Source organism: Hyperoodon ampullatus (genome assembly GCF_949752795.1).
Source record: "Hyperoodon ampullatus genome assembly, chromosome: 14".
NCBI lineage: Eukaryota > Metazoa > Chordata > Mammalia > Artiodactyla > Ziphiidae > Hyperoodon > Hyperoodon ampullatus.
In genome coordinates this window covers 44,959,825-44,980,417 of record NC_136927.1, presented here as the reverse complement: position 1 = coordinate 44,980,417, position 20,593 = coordinate 44,959,825, and the positions used below count along the sequence as shown (strand labels likewise).

The following is a 20,593-nucleotide window of genomic DNA, read 5'->3' as shown; positions in this document are numbered from 1 at the left end:
CCTAGGAGATGCTATATTCCAGCCTCCCCTTACATTATATATCCCCCCACAGCTCCTGGCATGAGGCCTTGCAATATGGCAGGCTGCTGAGTCAGTGTTGCAGCTCTGACTTCAGATTTCATCAGGGCAGTTTGTGTTTCAGAAAGCAAATAGGAGAGGATGGACCCAGCCCAGCAATGGCCAACTTAGCAGTCTGAAGACATGAGCTGTTCAAAATGTGGTCGATGCCTCTGATTTTGAGTCTACCTTTATTCCCAGGGCTCTTTGAATGAAACAAATTCACTTCTCCCGAGGAATCCTCAAAGCACACCGCCACTGAGGGTGGATTTATCTTTCTAAAACTCATATCTTAAATCCCCCTCTTTAAATCCTCTCCCTCTTTAAATTACCTCCCATCCATCTGCAGGGATAGCAAACACAGATCTCAGTGAGGCAGGCAGCCAGTTTCAATGAGGAAAGGAGGCCCATGTAATGTGGGGACCAGTGGGAATTGTGGCAAACTGAAAGGCATACACATTCAAAGGTTCTTAAAACTGTGCTGGTAAAACCAAATGTATGAACAGGAAGCCCAGTTCAATCACCAGCAGCCAATGTGGGGTGTTTGATTTATATTTTATAGTACAAATTGCTCAGTATAAATTACAGAGCCCTTCAGGTCCAGCCACTCTTACCCATATCCCTACTCTCTGCTTACATGACATACTTTCACACATTCTCCCTGTCATCTTTGCTGGTTCATTCTTTTCCCTCCAACTTTTATTGAGCACCTAATATGTACCATGCACTATAATATTAACAGATGCTTAGGAAACAAGGCTGAACAAGAGTTTCAGTCCTCATGGAGCTTGTAGTGTAGTGTCGACGAAAAATTAATCAGTCCATCTAAGAAATGGAAAATTTTATTCAAGCCAAATGGAGGATTATAACCAGAGAAGAGCCTCTCAGAAAGCTCCAAGAACTGTTCCGCCCATTAGAAGTCAAAGCACAGTTATGTAAGTTTTTTTGAGACAAGGGGCTGTACATGAAGTGAGGTATTATTGACAGTTTACACAATCCAGATCTGTGAGTGCAAAGTAGTGGGTCATCGTGACCCCTTACAAAATCAGGAAGGAATGTTATCTTTTAAGGAGTTGTCTTGTTGGTGCTAGGAGAATGTTGCTCTTTATGGCTGAGCAGGTATTTCTGCCTATGGGGAGGTTTGGTTGATGCATAATGCAGATACACAATGCACAGTAGAGGGGAGAGAGGAGGCCAAAGGGCAGAGAAAAGTTTTTATGTTTAAATTTTTCTTTTCTTGCCACGAAGTATGAATTTCATGTCATGGTAGTGAGGGGACATACATGTTAACAGACAGTTACCAGACTGTGATAAGCATTATGATAAAAGTACCGGGTTTGACTGAAATATACATAAGGGGCGCCTAGCCAGATCAGAGGAAGATAGGTTTGAGAAGTCTCCTCCGAGGAGTAGATATCTTAGCCGAGGCTAAGGATGAGTTAAGATAGCAAAGATGAGAGTGAACGGGTGAAGGTGGTGGTAGGGAGAGGGTTTCCTGGAAGAGGGAACAGTACTAATAAAGGTTCCTAAGGAAACTAACATTCCAAGTGGCTGGAGAGTAAGAATACAGGGAGGGGTGGCACAAGATGAAACTGAAAAGGTGAGCAGAGGCCAGATCTTTCCAAACCTTGTGGCCAAATGAGTCAGATTTTGTCCTAGGGGCAAAGGGAGCGACCAACAGTTTTTAATCAAGGACTCACATTTGTCTTTTAGAAGAATCTTTCTGGCTTCATTGTGGAGAACAGGCTGAACAAGGGGTGGAAGCAAAGAGGATAATGAGAGGGCCCTCACAATAAACCAGCCAGAGACGATGATGGCCTGGCACGAGATGCGGCAGTGGGGTGGAAAGCATGGACCAGACTTGGGAGATAGAATTGATATAACTCAGAGATTTAGTGATGGTGGGAAGAAAGACAAGAGGAGGTGTTAATGATGAACTTGGAGTGCCCTGATCCCCTTCTCATCCTTTCATCTTAATTCTCTCAGTCTTCATGGACCCTCTAGGCATCTTCTTACCCACTACCCCCAATACTCAGTCCCACTACTGGTATAGCACACCATACTGTATAATGGTGACAGACTGGGCGTCCTTCTTCCTTGTTGTGTTGGGCAGAGACCCTGTATCACTCAGGGTCAAATTGGGAGATGGAAGCCACACAGCAGTTTGAACAGCGAAATTTTAATACATGTAAGTGTTAACTATAATAGGGGATTTGAGTAAAGTGGGATTGGCTGCTAGCCAAAAAGTAAAGAGAACTCTAAAGAATATAGGATCAGCATATATAAGGTGCATCCATCACCCCCTAAGCTGAGGTAGAGGACGAGGGCTGAGATCCAGACCTTGTTGGAGAGTTACACAGCTGTGTGTAACTGGATGGCACAGAAGTCGCTAAATGCTGGGCCAATGGTGAAACCGAGTGAGGCCCTGTGAGGCTCCCAGGTATAGAGGCCCTTTTGTCCCCAGTTTCTTATAGGCAAGACTCCAGTCTCCATGACCTTCCCGGAGTTCCAAAGGGCAGATTCGGAACAGTTGCTAATCAAGGGAGGAGCAGCCAAGAAACCAGCTGAGGTGAGATGAAAGGGACCACAGAAGCTCATCAAGATTAGGAGACCCACCATCTGAGATGAGATTAAGAGAGTGCAAGCCTCAGCACACTCTAATCTTGTCAGAGACCCCACCTTTGAACCATTGTTGTAAAACCCCTCATCAAATCCTCCCGGGTTGGGACACACAGTTTTTCCAGGCAGGAGTCCCCCTTTGCCTGGCAAAGTAATAAATCTATCCTTTTCTACTTTACCCAAAACTCTGTGTCTGAGATTTGGGACCGGTGTACAGAGAAGCTGAGCTTTACACAGCAATGGTAGTTGCTGGAAATTTGCCCTCCAGAACTTGCCAGAAACCTACCTTCTAGGGTGTCAAGGAAAGTCATTCTTGGAGAGGTATCTCAGTGGAGGCACCCTGACACAAAGGCAACCAAGGATGGGAGGATTCAGGGGAAAACTACTGGCTGGGTGGTGCTGGCCACTGTCACTGCAGGAGCGGGGCTCTGGAAGAGCTACATGAGCTGCAGAACCCTGGTGCTGGGGAAGCCATCTGCACTGCAGGAGCTGAGCACTAAGGAGCCCATGCGTGCTGCAGGAGCCTGCTCAAAGAGTACATTAGAATGAGAAGGGAAACCCCTTCCTCCTGCAATTACTCTCTGGAGCCCTCACCTGACAAAGCCTAACATTGTGCCAACTGGTAAAGAAAAAAATACTTAAATGGTCCAGCTCTAATTTTTGCACAGCAAGCAATGAAGGGTGAATTTGGAGCCAAAAGGCAATAAGTTGGTAACTAGCACAGACCCCATATTGTTTATCATAGCTGCTGGAGTACCACAGGGGGCTAGAAATCAATATGGCAAGGAAGGTTAGGAAAGGAGAAATGTATATTCAAGTCTGTTGCCCTTTTTTTTTTTTTTTTTTTTTGCGGTACGTGGGCCTCTCACTGTTGTGGCCTCTCCCATTGCGGAGCACAGGCTCCGGACGCGCAGGCTCAGCAGCCATGGCTCACGGGCCCAGCCGCTCCGCAGCATGCGGGATCCTCCCAGACCGGGGCACGAACCCGTGTCCCCCGCATCGGCAGGCGGACTCTCAACCACTGCGCCACCAGGGAAGCCCTGTTGCCCATTTTTAAACTGGGTTGTTTTTTGGCTGTTGTTGAGCTGTAGCAATTCTTCATATATTCTGGATATTAAAACCTTATCAGATAAATGATTTGCAAATACTTTCTTTCATTCCATAAGTTGCTTTTTCACTCTCTTCATAGTGTTCTTTGATGCACAAAAGTTTTCAAGTTTGATGAAGTCTAATTTATCTATTTTTTCTTTTGTTGTCTGTGCTTTTGGTGTCATATCCAAGAAATCATTGCCAAATCCAATGTCATAAAGCTTTTCCACTATGTTTGCTTCTAAGAGTTTTATAGATTTAGAGCTTATCTTTAGGTCTTTGATTCACTTTGAGTTAATTTTTGTATTGGATGTAAGGTAAAGGTCGAATTTCATTCTTTTGCATATGGATATCCAGTTTACCCAGAACCAAATGTTGAAAAGCATTTGATCATATATGCAAGAGCTTATTTCTGGGTTCTCTATTCTGTTCCATTGGTGTATATGTCTGCCTTATTCCAGTACTACACGTTTTGATTACTGCAGCATTTGTCTCTTAAATCCTGTGAAAAATTAAAAGTGGGGTTACAAAAAAATTTATAACAATAGGTTTTATTTATTTATTTATTTATGGCTGTGTTGGGTCTTCCTTGCTGTGCATGGGCTTTCTCTAGTTGCAGAGAGTGGGGGCTACTCTTCGTTGCAGTGCACGGATTTCTCATTGTGGTGGCTTCTCTCATTGTGGAGCACAGGCTCTAGGCGCACGGGCTTCACTAGTTGCAGCACGCAGGCTCAGCAGTTGTGGCGCACGAGCTTAGTTGCTCCGCAGCATGTGGGATCTTCCCGGACCAGGGATCGAACCTGTGTCCCCTGTATTGGCAGGTGGATTCTCAACAACTGCGCCACCAGGGAAGCCCCAACAATGGGTTTTTATATGTGCCCATGTATTTACCTTTAACAGGGATCTTTATGTCTATATCTGGCTACAAGTTACTGTCGCGCATCCTTTCATTTCAACCTGAAGGAATCCCTGTAGCATTTCTTGTAGGACAGGTCTAGTGGTAATGTGTGGGAGAGTGGTATGGGGGGGGAGGGGGAATCGGATGAAGGTAGTCAAAAGATACAAACTTCCAGCTCTAAGACAAATAAGTACTAGAGATGTAACATACAACATGATAAATAAAATTAACACTGCTGTATGTGATATACAAAAGTTAACAGAGCAAATCCTGAGTTCTCATCACAAGGAAAAAAATGTTTTTCTATTCAATTTTGTATCTATATAAGATGATGGATGTTCACCAAATTTACTGTGGTCCTCATTTCATGATGTATTAAGTCAAATCATTTTGCTGTACACCTTATACAGTGCTGTACATCAACTATATACCAATAAAACTGGAAGAAAAAAGGTATATCAGGGTAACCAAAGAGTCTAAATTCAAGAGGGAAAGAATTCTAGCTAACAAATGTGGAAGAAAGGATTGAATTAGAAAATTACCATTTCACAGCCCCTAATGAGATAACAGCAAATGAACACAACAGCAAATAAAGCAATGAACTATGGTTGAAACTATTAGATAAAAGCTTAATGTGGAACTATACAATTGCAGGGGCAGGCTGTCACCACCTGAGCCTACTGATCACTAAAATTGGGACCATGAGCTATTGCAGGTCTCCTGGTGTGATACCAACACACATCACCTCCTAGCCTCTAGAGCCAACCTCCATTTACACAATATGGGAGAGAGAGGAAGAAGTTAAATGACACGACAAGGAAACAGAAAAATCCACAAAGTGGGGCATTTTACAGGACAACTGACCCAGTTTTTGCAGCAAGTCATGACAGGGAAAAATGAAAAGGGCAGGGGCCCACCCTAGATTATAAGGGACTTAAACACCATACAAGAAAATTTCATGTGTAGATTCTGTATGTATTCTGAGTTGTATGTTTTCTATTGTCTTTTAGACAATCAGAGAAATTTGATTCTGGACTGGGTTTTAGATGATAAAAGGGCCAAGTTGACTTTGTCAAGTATGAAAATGGCATTGAGGTTATGCAAGGAAAAAGTCTAGTTTTTTAGAGCTGTATATTGACATATATAGGAGTAAAATGACATAAGGCCTGCAGCAGAGCGAAACAGAAAGGGGTAAAGCAAACCTGACAGGATCTTGATAATTGTTGAATCCGTGTGATGGGATACGGGAGTTCTTCGTTCTATTTTCACTTCTGAGGTCTGAATATTTTCATAACAAATTCTAAAGAGAGTTTTAAAAAGAGATGATGTGTGGGAGAGTGGTAGAGGGATAAATATTAGCTTCTCTCTTTCCTAGTAGCAGGTGTAAGACACGTGGGTGGAAGAGAAAATCCTCTCTGAGTTTTATTAAAAACTCTCTCTTGGGATTTGCTCATTTAAGGAACTAACAAAATTGCCCTCAGAGCGTGGTATGTAGGCCACGCCCCACCAGGGATACTTCAGAGAGCAGAAAAAAAACCTCAAATTGGCAACTTGGTCACAGACAGAAACTCAGCAAGATCAAATACTTGAAAAGGACTTTTTTTTTTTTAAAGTATTGAATTATTTTCGATCTATTAAAAAGAAAATCCCCGAGGGGATAGATGCAATTTTCGTGGGAAGAGAATTATCTGCGCTAGTTAAACCAAACCAAAACAAAGGCATTCTTCGCAATAACTCCCTGAGAGCAGCGTTTACGGAGACAGTAATTAGGTAATTAGACCGGGGAGTCACCGCAGAGCCTCGGGTGCCGCAGGGTGTTAATGACTCCTGCTCAGCTGTGCAGCTGCCCTCGGCGAGGAGGTAGGCCTGGTCTTTTCTGAGCGCAGGGCACTCGGCCTGATTCCTCTCTCCTCTGCAGCTCTCGGGGAGCATCCTTCTCCCAACACCCGCGGGGCCGGGCGCACCCGGGGCTGGCGGGTGGGACGCTGGGCTCTCGCTGGTTCCCCCGCGCGGCCGCTCCCAACTCTCGGCCCTCACCCCAAAACTGCCGGCGCATCAAGCTACCACAATTTTAGCGTCCCCTGGCCGCAGGGCTTGGGCACCTGCTGATAATCCGAAATTGCACGCGGTTCCCGGCCTTGCACCAGACAGGGTGACTTTCCCTTCTTAATCGCTCGCTCGCTTAATACAGTTAATTTGTACCCCTTATCAAACACGTGGACTGTGGAAAGGAAAAAGAACTAATGTGTGTATGTCCCTACCAGCCAGAAATACTTTTAGCATTCCAGCGCATTTCCTTTCACTCCAGACATGTTTTTAAAATATATTACTGGGATGCCAGAGATATTACTTCAGAAGCTCATTTTTCACTTTGCATCATTTATTGAGCACTTACTCCTGTCATCAAATAGCCTAACAAAATGTTCAGTGCTGATAAAAGTCCGCCGGAGGAATGCACAGCTCCCTCACACTTGATACTTGGATAATTTCCCATTTTTGACCGACATAAACAAGTGTTTGGTCATATTTTGCCAAATACCCTTCTCGCTCCGGCGGCGCACAGGCCGGGATGGAGGAAGGGATCACGGTTCCAGGTGCCAGATCGCAGAGCCCTCGCGCTGAGTACCTTCCCGGCTCTGTGACGTCAGCCCTAGGCCCCGCCCCCTTCGGCGAAGCCAATCGAAGCGCTTGAGGGAGGCTTCCAGAAACTCGCGCGCCCGGGAAGCCAGGCGCGATGGACCCGGCCTTTCCCGGTGTCCAGGGTCAGGCCCAGCCGCCGCCACCCGGATTGTGGCCGCTGGTTGGCTCCGAGGAGGAGCTCTATGACTCTCCGGATTACTACTACCTGCGCGACTTCCCGGCCTGCGGGGCCGGGCGCAGCAAGGGCCGGACGCGGCGCGAGCGGGAACTGCGCACCAACTGGCGGTGCCCGGCGGCCACGAGCGCAGGATCGCGCAGAAGCTCATCAACGGCCAGCGCAAGCGTCGCCAGCGCCAGCTGCAGCCCCGGCCGTGCACCCGTCTCGCCTGAGCGCTGGTGCGTGCGGGCCCGCGCGAGCGCCCTGGTAACGCTCCGGTCCGCCCACTGCGACTCGAACGGGGCACAGTCGCCCCCTCCTGAGGCTGCCCCGCGTAGCTATTCATTAGCTGGGCCCCCTAAACTCCCAGCCTATATCCCGGCGGCCGTTAAAATTCTACCTTTTGGAATTTTTTAGTTGGGTAGAAGGGGCTAGGAAACGCAGAAAATATCTTCCTAAAAATACAAGTAAGGGGGCTTCCCTGGTGGCGCAGTGGTTGAGAGTCCGCCTGCCAATTCAGGAGACTCGGGTTCGTTCCCCAGTCAGGGAAGATCCCACATGCCGCGAAGCGGCTGGGCCCGTGAGCCATGGCCGCTGAGCCTGCGCGTCCGGAACCTGTGCTCCGCAGCGGGAGACGCCACAACAGTGAGAGGTCCGCGTATCGCAAAAAAACCCCCAACAAACAAGTAATGGATTTACTTCTAGTGTTTATGCACGTACTAAAGAGAATAATTGTTTATGCACGGACTAAAGAGAATAATTGATTTTTGGTTTTGTCTGGTTTTCAACAGGATACCCATACACAAAAGACCTGATAAAAATATTTTCTCTGACTCCAGCTGTAACTCTGGTCCTAAGGGGAACAGTCCATGTTGGTCAACAGAACTTCTTTTCGACATCGCTTAAGTTCAGTATCTTTTCCTTACTGATTGTTAATTAAGTAACATCCAAGTGGGTATGACTGTTTAGGGTTTTTAATTAAAAGAGCAGCAAGAACGGCATTTTAACTCTTCTGGTGTTTTGTTTTTTTTAAGTTGCTGTGGTAACTTGTTTCAAGTCCACAAATATTTGAGTTCTTATCTGCAAAGAAGAGGCCACAAAGATGAATGTGGGCAGAACAAATATAGGAATTTGTCAAGATTTCAACCCAAGTGTCATATACTACTGTGCAGGCTTAATATTTATTTGCCAGAATAGGAATATTTTAAACTGTAATGCTGTATGCTAGGTTCTCTGCGCTGCTGACCCCACAGCAATCCTTTGAAGCGAATGCTATCTCCATTTTACGGACGGGATTCTGAGGCACAGAACTCAAGTAACTTTCCAGAGGTCATACAGCTAATTAGAAAACCTGGCATAACAGATACTCAGAAACATTCACTCTTCCCAGCATCACAGTTTTCCTCAACTGTAGACATCCTTCTGTGGTTCAGAACCACCCACAAACTCCATGTCCAAGAACTAGGGTTATAGTTTTAAAATTATGCAGAGTATGGCAGGGTCCCTTTTCTTTCTCTTCACTCTGCATTCCATCAGGTCTCTGCGCCCAGCGGTGAGTCCTTTGTTGGGGGAGAAGGGTGGTGTTCTGGAAGGAGCAACTTGAATTTTAATCCTAGCTATGGGTGTTCATCAATCTGGCATTCAGCAAACTTCTGAGTGGTAGCTTCTTTCAAGTTCCACCGTGCTTCAGGTTTTGCATTTGTAAAATGGGAATAATATTGGGTTACCTCGCTAAACAGGATTATAGACAAAATATATAAAATGTGTGACACCCTTAAGGGCTTGGCACATAACCGGTGCTCAATAAATGGTAATTATTTTTAAGTTTACAGAACGTGATCCCTCTTCTCCTTCCTCTCTAGTCACGAAGTCTTTTTTTTTTTGGCCGCACCATGCGGCATGCAAGATCTTGGTACCCCAACCAGGGATGGAACCCTTGCCCCCTGCATTGGGAGTGTGGAGTCTTAACCACTGGACTGCCAGGGAAGTCTTAAATTCTTTCACTCACTTCATTAATTATTTTAAAATGTCTCCAACATTCAGGCAGCGTGGTATGGTAGGAGTCTTCACTTTGGAGTCAAACACCTGTATGGACTTGGGCAAGTTGCTTAAACTCTAAGCATCTGTTTCCTTACCTGTAAAATAGGGATGATACAGTACCTATTTCAAGGGTTTTTGTGAGGCATAAATGAAATAACGCACGTAAAGCTCTCAGTGCCTGGTATACAATAGGCACTCAAATAATTAGTAATAATGTTCCCATCACCACTGTCTTAGCCTTCAGGATTTTTTTCCTTACCCCTAGTCTCCCTCTGCTATATCTCAGACATGTCCAGATTAATCTTCAGAAGACCATTTTAATAATATAAAGACCCTCAGTGCTGCTCTAAACTTGCAGGCCAAAAAGCTTAGATGCCTTATATTGTGCTGCAAATCATCTATTGCTTTTTTTTTTTTTTTTTTTGGCTGCGTTGCGTCTTAGCTGTGGTACATGGGATCTTTCGTTGCAGCGCGCAGGCTTCTCTCTAGTTGTGGCATATGGGTTTTCTCTCTCTAGTTGTGCCACGCAGGCTTAGCTGCCTCGCAACATGTGGGATCTTAGTTCCCTGACCAGGGATGGAACTCGCGTCCCCTGCATTGGAAGGCACTGGACCACCAGGCAAGTCCCCATCTATTGGATTTTCTTAAGTTTGTTTCTCACAACTTCCAAAAACACACTGGTTCGTGACACACGTCTTCTGTCCTCTAAATTCACCATATTCAATTCTGCTTCTTCCTTTGAATCTGTGTTGTGCTACTCAGTGTGCCCTTTACAATTTTAATTTTTCTAAAACTAACTTCACCTAAGTGAAAGTGGCACCAAGTGCCACTTTCTCCCTGAAGCATTCATCCACACTGAATGTCCATTCCTTTAAAATCCTTTAGAACTTCATATAAATACCACTTAACCATTTGTTTTATAGTATTCTGTACTTTTAGATCAACAGTTTAATTCATTCATTCATTCTTTTTTTGTCTGATATGTGCAAGGCACTATAATCATATAACTATGTTTTAGTTATCCAAAGAAAAAACTACATTTACAGTGTATGGACCTTAATGTCTTCAACATCTCAGTTCCTACACAATTCCTGCTGTAAAGTACAGCATACCCAGACAGACATCAGCTATGTTAAAGCAACACTGTAAGATGTTCTAACTAGATTTTGCTCATTTTAGATACTAGAGCTTTTAAAATTTAAATATGCTCACTGTAGAAGTTACGTGTATTAGTTACCTATTGCTGTGTAACAAATTACTATCTCAGTTTCTGTGGGTCAAGAATTTGGGAGTGGCTTAGCTGGATGATTCTAACTCAGGGTCTTTCAGGAGGCTGGAGACGAATTAGGCTCCACCTTTTGAAGGGAGTGTCAAGGAATTTGAGGACATATTTTAAACCACCAATGTAGGTTTAATTATTGTGTGTTCACTATAGACAAATTGGAAAGTATAGACAAGCCAAAAAAAAAAAAAAAGGAAGGAAGAAAGAAATCACTATCCAATGGATAACATCACTACTGGGATGTATATAATTACAGCCTTTAAAATATAAAAGAACTTTCTCAAGATTCAAACATAATATGTATACTACTTTGTAACCTGCTCTTTCACTTGGTATTTTGTGAAGATACTTCTCACTTCAGATATTCTTTCACAACATTTTAAATGGCTGCATAGCATTTCATTGTATGTATGTATTATAACTTATTTAACTAATTGTATATTGCAGGACACTTAGGTTATTTCACATTTTCCCTATTTTATACATTTTGTTAAATCAACATCCTTATGACTAATTTCTTTCACATTCATGACTTTCTCAAATTCTTAGACATGGAATTTCTGGAACAGAGTTTGTACAGTTTTAAAACTTCTGATATTTACCACCTAATTTCAGTAGAATTTTTATTGCAATCATCAAAAGTCCACTCAGCCAAATATCTGTATCAAATATCTGTAACAATGCCTGCAAGAGTTCGTTGCTCTGGACATATATACACTACCAAACGTAAGGTAGATAGCTAGTGGGAAGCAGCCGCATAGCACAGGGAGATCAGCTCGGTGCTTTGTGACCGCCTGGAGGGGTGGGATAGGGAGGGTGGGAGGGAGACGCAAAAGGGAGGGGATATGGGAACATATGTATATGTGTAACTAAATTTGTTATAAAGCAAAAAAAAAAAAGTTCGTTGCTCAAATTTTGATCACTGTAATTGCATTTGCTGAGAATGACTGTGATCACTACGGAATAAGTTGGTATATAAATTTTACTAAAGTGTGAACTTCATCACACCTAACCCGCCAAACTGCAAATGATAGGTAGCAGAATTCTATTTATTTTCAATTCCCACTTTTTTGCTATTCATTTTAACTTTTTACATGTTCTTTTCTTTTGAATAGAGGTAATACATTAACTGTTTCAAAATCCAAGAGATAGAAAATGTTATCAGTAAAAGTCTCACCCCTATGCCACTGCCTGAAGGCAACCAGTGTTATCAGCTAAAGATATTTTATGCATGGACACTATGGGCTTTTCTCTCCATTTCACAAATAGCACCCTATACTCAATTCTGCCGCTTGCTTTTTTTCTCTTGACAGTTTATCTTGGAAATCATTTCATATCAATACACAGAAAAACTTCTTTTTTATAGCTGCATATTGTGTGAATGTGCCATAATTTTTTTTTACCTGTATTCTGCTGACAGGAATTTAGATTGTTTAATCTTTTACTATCACAAAATAACCTGTACAAACATCTAATTTTCTCTCTTCAATTTAGGAATTAATGACTTAGCTAAGTATGATTAAAATTGTCTCTGTTCTGGTCTGCATGCCTGTCTGTCCAAAGCTCTGCTCACTCTAAGCTCTTCTGGTGCCAGAATGTCCTTTATAAATAAAGTTCCTTTCTCCCATCTCTTTTTATGAATTATCCAAAGGCGAATACAAAGGCTTATCACTTGTAAACCTTTCATTTCTTTAAAAAGTTCTGTGAAAATAAAACTTTGTTTTTCACAAAGGTTTTTTGCATTATTTACCCCTCAGTTCCACAAACATTCTGCTGTTGCTGGAAAGGCTGTGTTAAACTCTGCTACCTCTGGTGGAAGGGGGAAATTTCTGATTGGCATCCAAGCAGAAATGGAGGTTCTACCTCTGCTTTCTCTCCTCCATAAATCCCACCCCACCCCCAAGGGCTTTCCCATGAAGCCCCTCATGAAATGCCACTAGTTAACTTGTCCCCTACTGCAGAGGCGCTAAAATGTACTGTTAAAAGCATTTCACACCAAGTATCACTGAAGCACAGATCCTTGGGGCCTTTGCAATTGCCATTCCCTTTGCCAGGAATGCTCGTACCCTTGATAAACACGAGGCTTGCTTCCGCACTTCCTCAAGAACTCCATTCAAATACTTCCTCTTCAAAGACTCATGCCCTCTCCAACCCCTAACTCCCTACCACCCTTACCCTGTTTTCACTTCATATCACCACCATCTAATTTATGTAGGTGTTTGTGTCTTGCCTCCCTGAATTTAAACTCCTTGGAGGTAGTCTTATTTCCTGCTCTGTCTCCAGAACCTAGCTAGCACTTGGAGATCATTCAGAACATCTCACTTAATTATCAGTGAACGAATACCATACCAATTACGGGCACAAATTCTATAATATATGAAAGGGGTTTGAAAATGTATTAAATACATAAATGTAAGGCATTATTACTGTCTGAATATAACTTTTGTTGACTGGATCCACGGACAAAATACAAGTAGAACCAACTCAGCTCTGTCGATCCCTAAAGTTTTCCGTCTTATTATTTGCCCACATTGTGCCTCAAAAAATATTTACCCAAATGAGTAACTTAATGGCGAGAAAGGTTAAGTAACTGGCCCAAGGTCCAGAGACAATCACGCCAGAGCTCTGACTCACTCTCTCAAGATTGGAGCCGACCTACCATGTTAATAAGGCAAACGTTTGAAGGTAGTAGCGACGGTTCTTGTGCCCTAGGAAGCAAACAGCTAGCGGTTGTGACTCGCGCTAGGCTCGGAGGACAAGGTCTGCACGACAACCACGGCTACTTCCGGTTTTCTAAACAGTCCTGGCGCCGAGCTACTGACGTAAACCGTGCACGACAAGGCGCCGTCGTGACGTCCTGCTCTTCCTGTGACCTTCAGACCCGCGGAGACGTCGGCGAAAGGAAGGCCTCTGCCTGTGCTCTGATTGGCCGCGCGCTGAGTCCAGCCCCGCCTTCCGACTTCCGCTCTCGCTCGTCGCAGAAGCAGCCAGGGTCTCCTGTGAGTCTCGCGCTTGTAGACCCTGCTTCGCCACGCATTTAAGATGCCTCGTGGAAGCCGAAGCCGCACTTCCCGCGTAGCCCCTCCGGCCAGGTGAGGTCACCGCGAGGTTTGGGGCCCTGCCGGCGCCGTGACGCAGAGGGAGGTTGCGCTGGGCCTCGGGGCGGCGGGGCGGCGGGGCGGCGGGGGACTGGGGCGGCCGAAGGCTGGGGCGGCGTGGGCCCGCATCCGGTCGCCGCAAGCTGGTTGTAGGGCTTTGGCTAATTTTCCTATTAGTGGCAAACTTGCTAATTTGGAATGTCCATGAATTATTACTTAAAATACTTAGAGTCCATTTTAAGTTAAAACAGGCCACTTCTAGAAAGAAATGGACATTCCTAAGTGTAATCTGGCTGAAACGTCTAAAATAGCAAGAAAAGCTTCCCTGGTGGCGCAGTGGTTAAGAATCCGCCTGCCAGTGCTGGGGACGCGGGTTCGAGCCCTGGTCCGGGAGGATCCCACGTGCCGCGGAGCTACTGGGCCTGTGCGCCACAACTTCTGAAGCCCGCACGCCACAACCACTGAAGCCCTTGTGCCTAGAGCCCATGCTTCACAACAAGAGAAGCCATCGTAATGAGAAGCCCGCGCACCACAATGCAGAGTAGCCCCACCTCGCGGCAACTAGAGAAAGCCCACGCGCAGCAACGGAGATCCAATGCAGCCAAAAATAAGTAAATTAAATAAATACATTTTTTTAAAAAATAGCAAGAAAAGAAAGTGTAAGGTAGTATAATCAGGAGAAACGATCGTATTTCAATTCAGTAAATAATCTTTGAGCACCTTCCGGGAGCAGTGAGCATTCTAAGGGCTCGGCCCAGTAGGGGACACAGTCACTAAGGCCTCATGTGTACATGACGTTTTCTAGTTGATAAAATACATGTAAAATGTACTGCTCATTGCACCTCCTGATAGCCTCAGAGGTAGATGTTTTCCTGTTTTACAGGAATAAGGAAACTGGAGACTCAGAATAAGTGACTTGTCCAAGGTCATGCCACCAATAAGTAGAGAAGCCAGGTCTCAGACCTGAGTTTTCTGGTGACAAATTCAGGACATTTAGCAGAGGACCACGTTGCTTCTCTAGACTGAGGTGAATTGTGTTCAAACTACGTGCTAGGAGCGTAGGGAAGGAGTTCACGTAATGGAAAGACGGTATCCAAAGGAAGGGAAACCACAATCTAAAAATACAGAGTTGGTATAATCTGTGTGAAAGATTTTTGGAGCAACATTGGACATATTAGGTGAAATTTTGAAGGCATCCAAATGTTCTACAGGTGGGAAATAGTTGAAATCAGTTTAGGTATAACAGTTAAGGCAAGTCACTTCCACTTACTGGGCTTCAGTTTTCTAATCTGTAAAATGAAGGAATTGGATTAGTTTATTTCCCCAGATGACTATCTTTCCGTGTTCATTCAGTTGTTACCAGCTCAGTGAGACCTCCCTTGACTGTCCTAAAATTGCAGCATCCCACAACATGCTGCCCTTTCTCTCAATATTTTTTTCTTAACATTTATTTGATCCCTCAATAGGATGTCAGCTCCACGAAGGAAGGTAGAGGCTTTTGTCTCATTAACAGTTATATTGATTTTTATGACGTATTGGAATAACTGTGTTCTCTAAAGATACTATAGACTTTGTGAATACATGGAAATGGTTGGAGAAAAGCAGGGAAAAAAACGTTTATACTTGGTGATTACAACCGTAAAAGGTTAAAGAGAAAATGATGTAAATAGTTCAGGGAATTGTGTTCTGTAAGGTTTTCTTGTATGTATGTAGTATTTGCATTTAATAATTTAAAATGAAATCCTGAGGTTATTTTAATATACAAGGGGTTTTCGTTTGTTTGTTTATTTAAGTTGACAATTTCCTGGGACTTCCCTGATGGTCCAGTGGTTAAGATTCCGCGCTCCCAATGCAGGGGGCCTGGGTTCAGTCCCTGGTCAGGGAACTAAATCCCTCATGCCGCAACTATAGATTCCACATGCTGCAACGAAGATCCCGTGTGCCACAACTAAAACCCGCACAGACAAAAAAATAAATATTATTTTTAAAAAAAAGAATATAGCATCGACTTAATATCCTGTTGGATTTATTTTCTTAAAAAAAAGTTGACAATTTCCAAACTTGGTTGGGAGTGGGAACTTTATACTTTCTGTTCCTTTTTTCACAGCCGGGCGCCTCAGATGAGAACTGCGCCCAGGCCAGCGCCCGCAGCTCAGCCACCAGCAGTGGCTCCACCATCTGCTGTTGGCTCCCCTGCTGCTGCTCCCCGGCAGCCAGGTCTGATGGCCCAGATGGCAACCACTGCAGCCGGCGTGGCTGTGGGTTCTGCCGTCGGCCACACTCTGGGTCATGCTATCACTGGTGGCTTCAGTGGAGGAAGTAATGCTGAGCCCTCAAGGCCTGACATCACTTACCAGGTAAGACTTGGGGCAGCATTCTCTTCGGTGGTGTATTTTATGAGAAAACCTAGTTAGTTGTAAGTGCTTTATGTATTGGGACTGTCTCCACCTGTGGAGAATGGTTTATCCATATTTGGCAGCAGTTGAGTTAGTACCTTACTTAGGCCAGCGTCAGAGAGTCCTGGACAAATGGTGTTTCTTCTCAAGGAGTAGAATTGTGGCAGTTCAACCTGATGCACTGTCAAACAGCCACTTTCCCCTTATTTTAAATATTTTGGGGAATTCCCGGGTGGTCCAGTGGTTAAGACTTGCCGCTTTCACTGTTGTGGGCCCGGGGTTCAATCCCTGGTTGAGGAACTGAGACCCCAGAAGCTGTGTGGCCTGGCATAAATAAATGAATGAGTGAATGAATGAATGAATATAAATATATACACATATACATATATATATGTACATATGTTTTGTTTTGTTAGTCATGGTCACGTTTAACTAATTCAGTCTCAATCTTTGTTAAGTGTTCAGAAATCTTTTTAATGGCTCTGTGCTCTCTCATCTCTTACCTGATATTTGCCACTGCCCTTCTTTCTGAGATATGTGAATTTTCTCTAAGGAGCATGGGTGTATATTCTGTTGTATTTCTGATGTACTTAAAACTCTCATCCATCTGCTTTTTTGTAGTAGGCCCATTTTTTCCTCCATGAAACATCACTGAACCACTGGTCTTTAGATGCCCAGATAACCACTTTATTTGCATCTTTGTTCATGAATCTTTCTGATGACAACTGGGATTTTTGTTAAAGCTCATTTCTTTCTGCCTTTAATTTTTTTCACTGTCCATGTTATTAGATAGAAACTTTAATTTGCATCTGGTTCTAGTTCTGTTCCCCCAGTTAACCTCAAAGAGTGGCTGTTGCTCTTTGTTCGGGTATAAGTCTGATTTCCTTTTTATTTATTTATTTACTTACTTTTGGCTGCGTTGGGTCTTCGTTGCTGCGTGTGCGCTTTCTCCAGTTGCGGCAAGTGGGGGCTCCTCTTCATTGTGCACAGGCTTTGTGCGGGGGCTACTCTGCTTCTCATTACAGTGGCTTCTTGTTGCAGAGCACGGGCTCTAGGCACACGGGCTCAGTAGTTGTGGCTCACGGGCCCTAGAGTGCAGGCTCAGTAGTTGTGGCGCACGGACTTAGTTGCTCTGCGGCATGTGGGATCTTCCCGGACCAGGGCTCGAACCCGTGTCCCCTGCATTGGCAGGCAGATTCTTAACCACTGTGCCACCAGGGAAGTCCCTGATTTCCTTTCTTAATAGTCCTGAATGTTATGCCTTTGCAGGAGCCTCAGGGAACCCAGCTGGCACAGCAGCAGCAGAATGGCCCATGCTCTTTTGAGGTGAAACAGTTTTTGGAGTGTGCCCAGAACCAGGGTGACCTTAAGCTTTGTGAAGGTTTCAGTGAGGTGCTGAAACAGTGCAGACTGGCGAACGGTAGGTGATACATCAATCCATGGTTGAACTTGCATCTGCTTAATTCACTGAATGGTACCCCTGGACCTTAAAAAACTGAGGGAGTCCGTGTTTAATAAATTAAACTGACAAATTAGAGGAGATTTTGTTTAAATTACTCTAAGAATAATCTAACTCTTCTAACAAGGAGCTGGTCCAGAGTTTTCTAGTCATTATCTTAGGCTTTTACCTGCTTAAGGAAGAATCAGATTCAGTTAGGTTCTGAATCTGATTCTTCCTTAGGCGGGTATAGATTAGTGTGCCAAGATCTTATTGTGGTTATTGCATAGCCTTAGTGCTGATTTCACCAAAGTCCAGGAATGAGCACAAGATCTGATAGAGCATTGTCATTCTGCACACCTCGTTTGAGAGAGACAAGTTTATTAAATCCCTCAGTGGGACTTAGAGATTTAGGTTCTCTGGAATGTTGGCGGTCAACTTGTTTTTGTGTGATTTCCTCCTATCAATCTAAGAGTTCACCATCTATTAAAAATGATTATTTTCATTTTCCCGCCTGCATTTTATTTTATTTTATTTATTTTTTTTTTTTTATTTTTATTTTTTTTTGCGGTACGCGGGCCTCTCACTGTTGTGGCCTCTCCCACTGCAGAGCACAGGCTCCGGACGCGCAGGCCCAGCGGCCATGGCTCACGGGCCCAGCCGCTCCGCGGCATGCGGGACCCTCCCAGACCGGGGCACGAACCCGCGTCCCCTGCACCGGCAGGCGGACTCTCAACCACTGCGCCACCAGGGAAGCCCCCCGCCTGCATTTTAATTAATTTATTTATTTATAGTTCTGAAGATTTTATTTAGCAACTTAGAAAGGGTTTTTGTGGATAAGTCTATAGTTGATTCTCATGGAGTCACAGAGTATATTTAATATATACAGAGTCATTTTTTTTTTTTTTTTTTTTTTTTTTTTTTTTTTTTTTTTTTTTTTTTTTTTTTGCATTACGTGGGCTTCTCACTGCTGTGGCCGCTCCCGTTGCGGAGCACAGGCTCTGGACGCGCAGGCCCAGCAGCCATGGCTCACGGGCCTAGCCGCTCCGCAGCATGTGGGATCTTCCCAGACCGGGGCACGAACCCGTGTCCCCTGCATCGGCAGGCGGACTCTCAACCACTGCGCCACCAGGGAAGCCCTACAGAGTCATTTTTAAGGCTTCTTATACTGAATTGATCTAGGCCAGAGGTTGACCACCTATGGTCCCTTTACCAAAGCCATCCTGACACCTGTTTCTGTAAGTAATTTTATTGAAACACAGCCATCTCCTATGCATTTAGGTATTGTGTATGGCTGCTTTCCATGGCAGAGGAAGAGTTGAGCAGTTGTGATAGAGACTATATGGCCCACAAAGCGAAAAGTATTTACCTGATTCTTTACAGAAAAACGTTTTAAAATCCTGGTCTGGGCTAGTGGTTCTCAAAGTTCCCACCTTCATTTATGTAGGAAATAGGGATGGGGAGAAGTTAATCCTTATAGGTGGTCGAACTGTGGAATTAAGAGATTGCATGGCCAAGTTTATCAGAAGTCTTTGATGAAGCTACGTCTAATACCAAAGTAACTATATTTCTGCTTCAAAGTGTAGAGTTGAAGTTTTATTGGTTGCAGGATGCCTTAAACAGCTTATGAAAGAAACTAATAACCTTGGGCTTCATCCCTGCTTTCATAATTTGGAGGACTTCGGTTTTGTTGAGAATATGTAGCTAGTGCTCTTCTAACAAACCTTTTTTGTTTGCAGGGTTAGCTTAATCAAGAAGTTCCAGTTGAAGGCATGAAAAATCATCTCTCATGACCACGTTGATTTAGCATTAAAAGTGTAATTGATAGTGAAGATATAAAGTGTGAAGCCACCAGTTAAACCGCTCCTCAGTCATTAATAGCTTTTGTGCTTCAGGATTGCAGTGGAAGAGGGTGTTCTCACCATATAGAAGCTCACTGAGATGATATTGAGTTTGGGGCTAGGTGGATGTTTGTGTGGCCTCTTAAACATGCTTTTGTTTGTGAATTAATTAGAATAAAGTGATTTTATTTCCAAATGTGTCTCTTAAGTATAAGGTTATAAATCACTCATGGTATACACATGCTGAACAGAATGCATTTTGCAGAAGAACACAGTTGTCTCTACATATCTTTAAGTGTATCTAGTCTGTAGTCTCTGGATATTAAAGTAGTGGCCACCTGGAGGATCTGGCAGAGCTTCCTGAGGAGCTTTGGTAGAGAAATAGTTATGTGAGGAGTAGCTCCCTAGCAAGCGTGCTGCTCATTAAAAAGATTCCAGGTGCTACAGGCGTTTGGAGCCAATGTTCAGTAAACTGAGCAGTAACGAAACTAAAATACTAACTGTTGCAATCAGGTGAATGATAAAGGAAATGTGGGAGGAGACCCATTACACGTGTGGGCTCCCTGTGGCCAGCTCAGCACTACACATCATTGTTAACCTAGATTATCCAATTTTTTGGTTGGAGATGAAAATTCATTCTCTTAATATAGGCAGTTTCCCTGCAGATGTTTTTATTCTACTTAAGGCATTGTAGCTTCCTCTTCCTGAAAGACTCAAGTTGCCCTCTCCAAGTTGTCTTAAGTCCATGTTGGACTCAATTTGGGGTGCATCTTTTTTTTTTTTTTTTTTAAATGAACCCAGCTCTATCCCTCACAGCTCAAAATTTCATTTACTTCTGGGGGTTGACCTCCAGTCTCCATTGTGCTCTGCAGTTTTCCTACTTTCAAATATACCTTTCAGAGTTTCCATTATCTGATTTTTTTTTTCCTCTCCGTTACTGCAAGGTGAGTGAAGTGCTGTTGAGTAAGTGAATTATTCAGTTGTTACCTCGTCCTCAGCGGTGTTCTTAGAGTGCCCCATTCTGTACCTAACCTTTCA

General features: G+C 43.9%; 3 protein-coding genes across 3 annotated transcripts in view; all 3 read left to right on the top strand.

Moving 5' to 3' along the window:
- Positions 1 to 20,593, top strand: part of SEPTIN14 (septin 14) — a gene marked incomplete at both ends in the record, with an annotated part of 572,766 nt that overhangs the window by 343,610 nt on the left and 208,563 nt on the right. The gene's annotated exons all lie outside the window — the stretch shown is intronic.
- On the top strand, positions 7,398 to 8,461 carry NUPR2 (nuclear protein 2, transcriptional regulator; the record flags this gene model as incomplete). The annotated part of the gene is given in 3 exon segments (XM_079719626.1): positions 7,398 to 7,584; positions 7,587 to 7,727; positions 8,252 to 8,461. Coding segments are annotated over 2 exon segments (294 nt in total). The 3' UTR covers positions 7,694 to 7,727; positions 8,252 to 8,461.
- Positions 13,749 to 19,751, top strand: CHCHD2 (coiled-coil-helix-coiled-coil-helix domain containing 2). Its single transcript, XM_079719935.1, has 4 exons — positions 13,749 to 13,874; positions 15,988 to 16,237; positions 17,546 to 17,696; positions 19,454 to 19,751. The coding sequence occupies exons 1-4, from the start codon at positions 13,825 to 13,827 to the stop codon at positions 19,462 to 19,464; spliced, it is 462 nt and encodes a 153-aa protein (XP_079576061.1). The 5' UTR covers positions 13,749 to 13,824; the 3' UTR covers positions 19,465 to 19,751.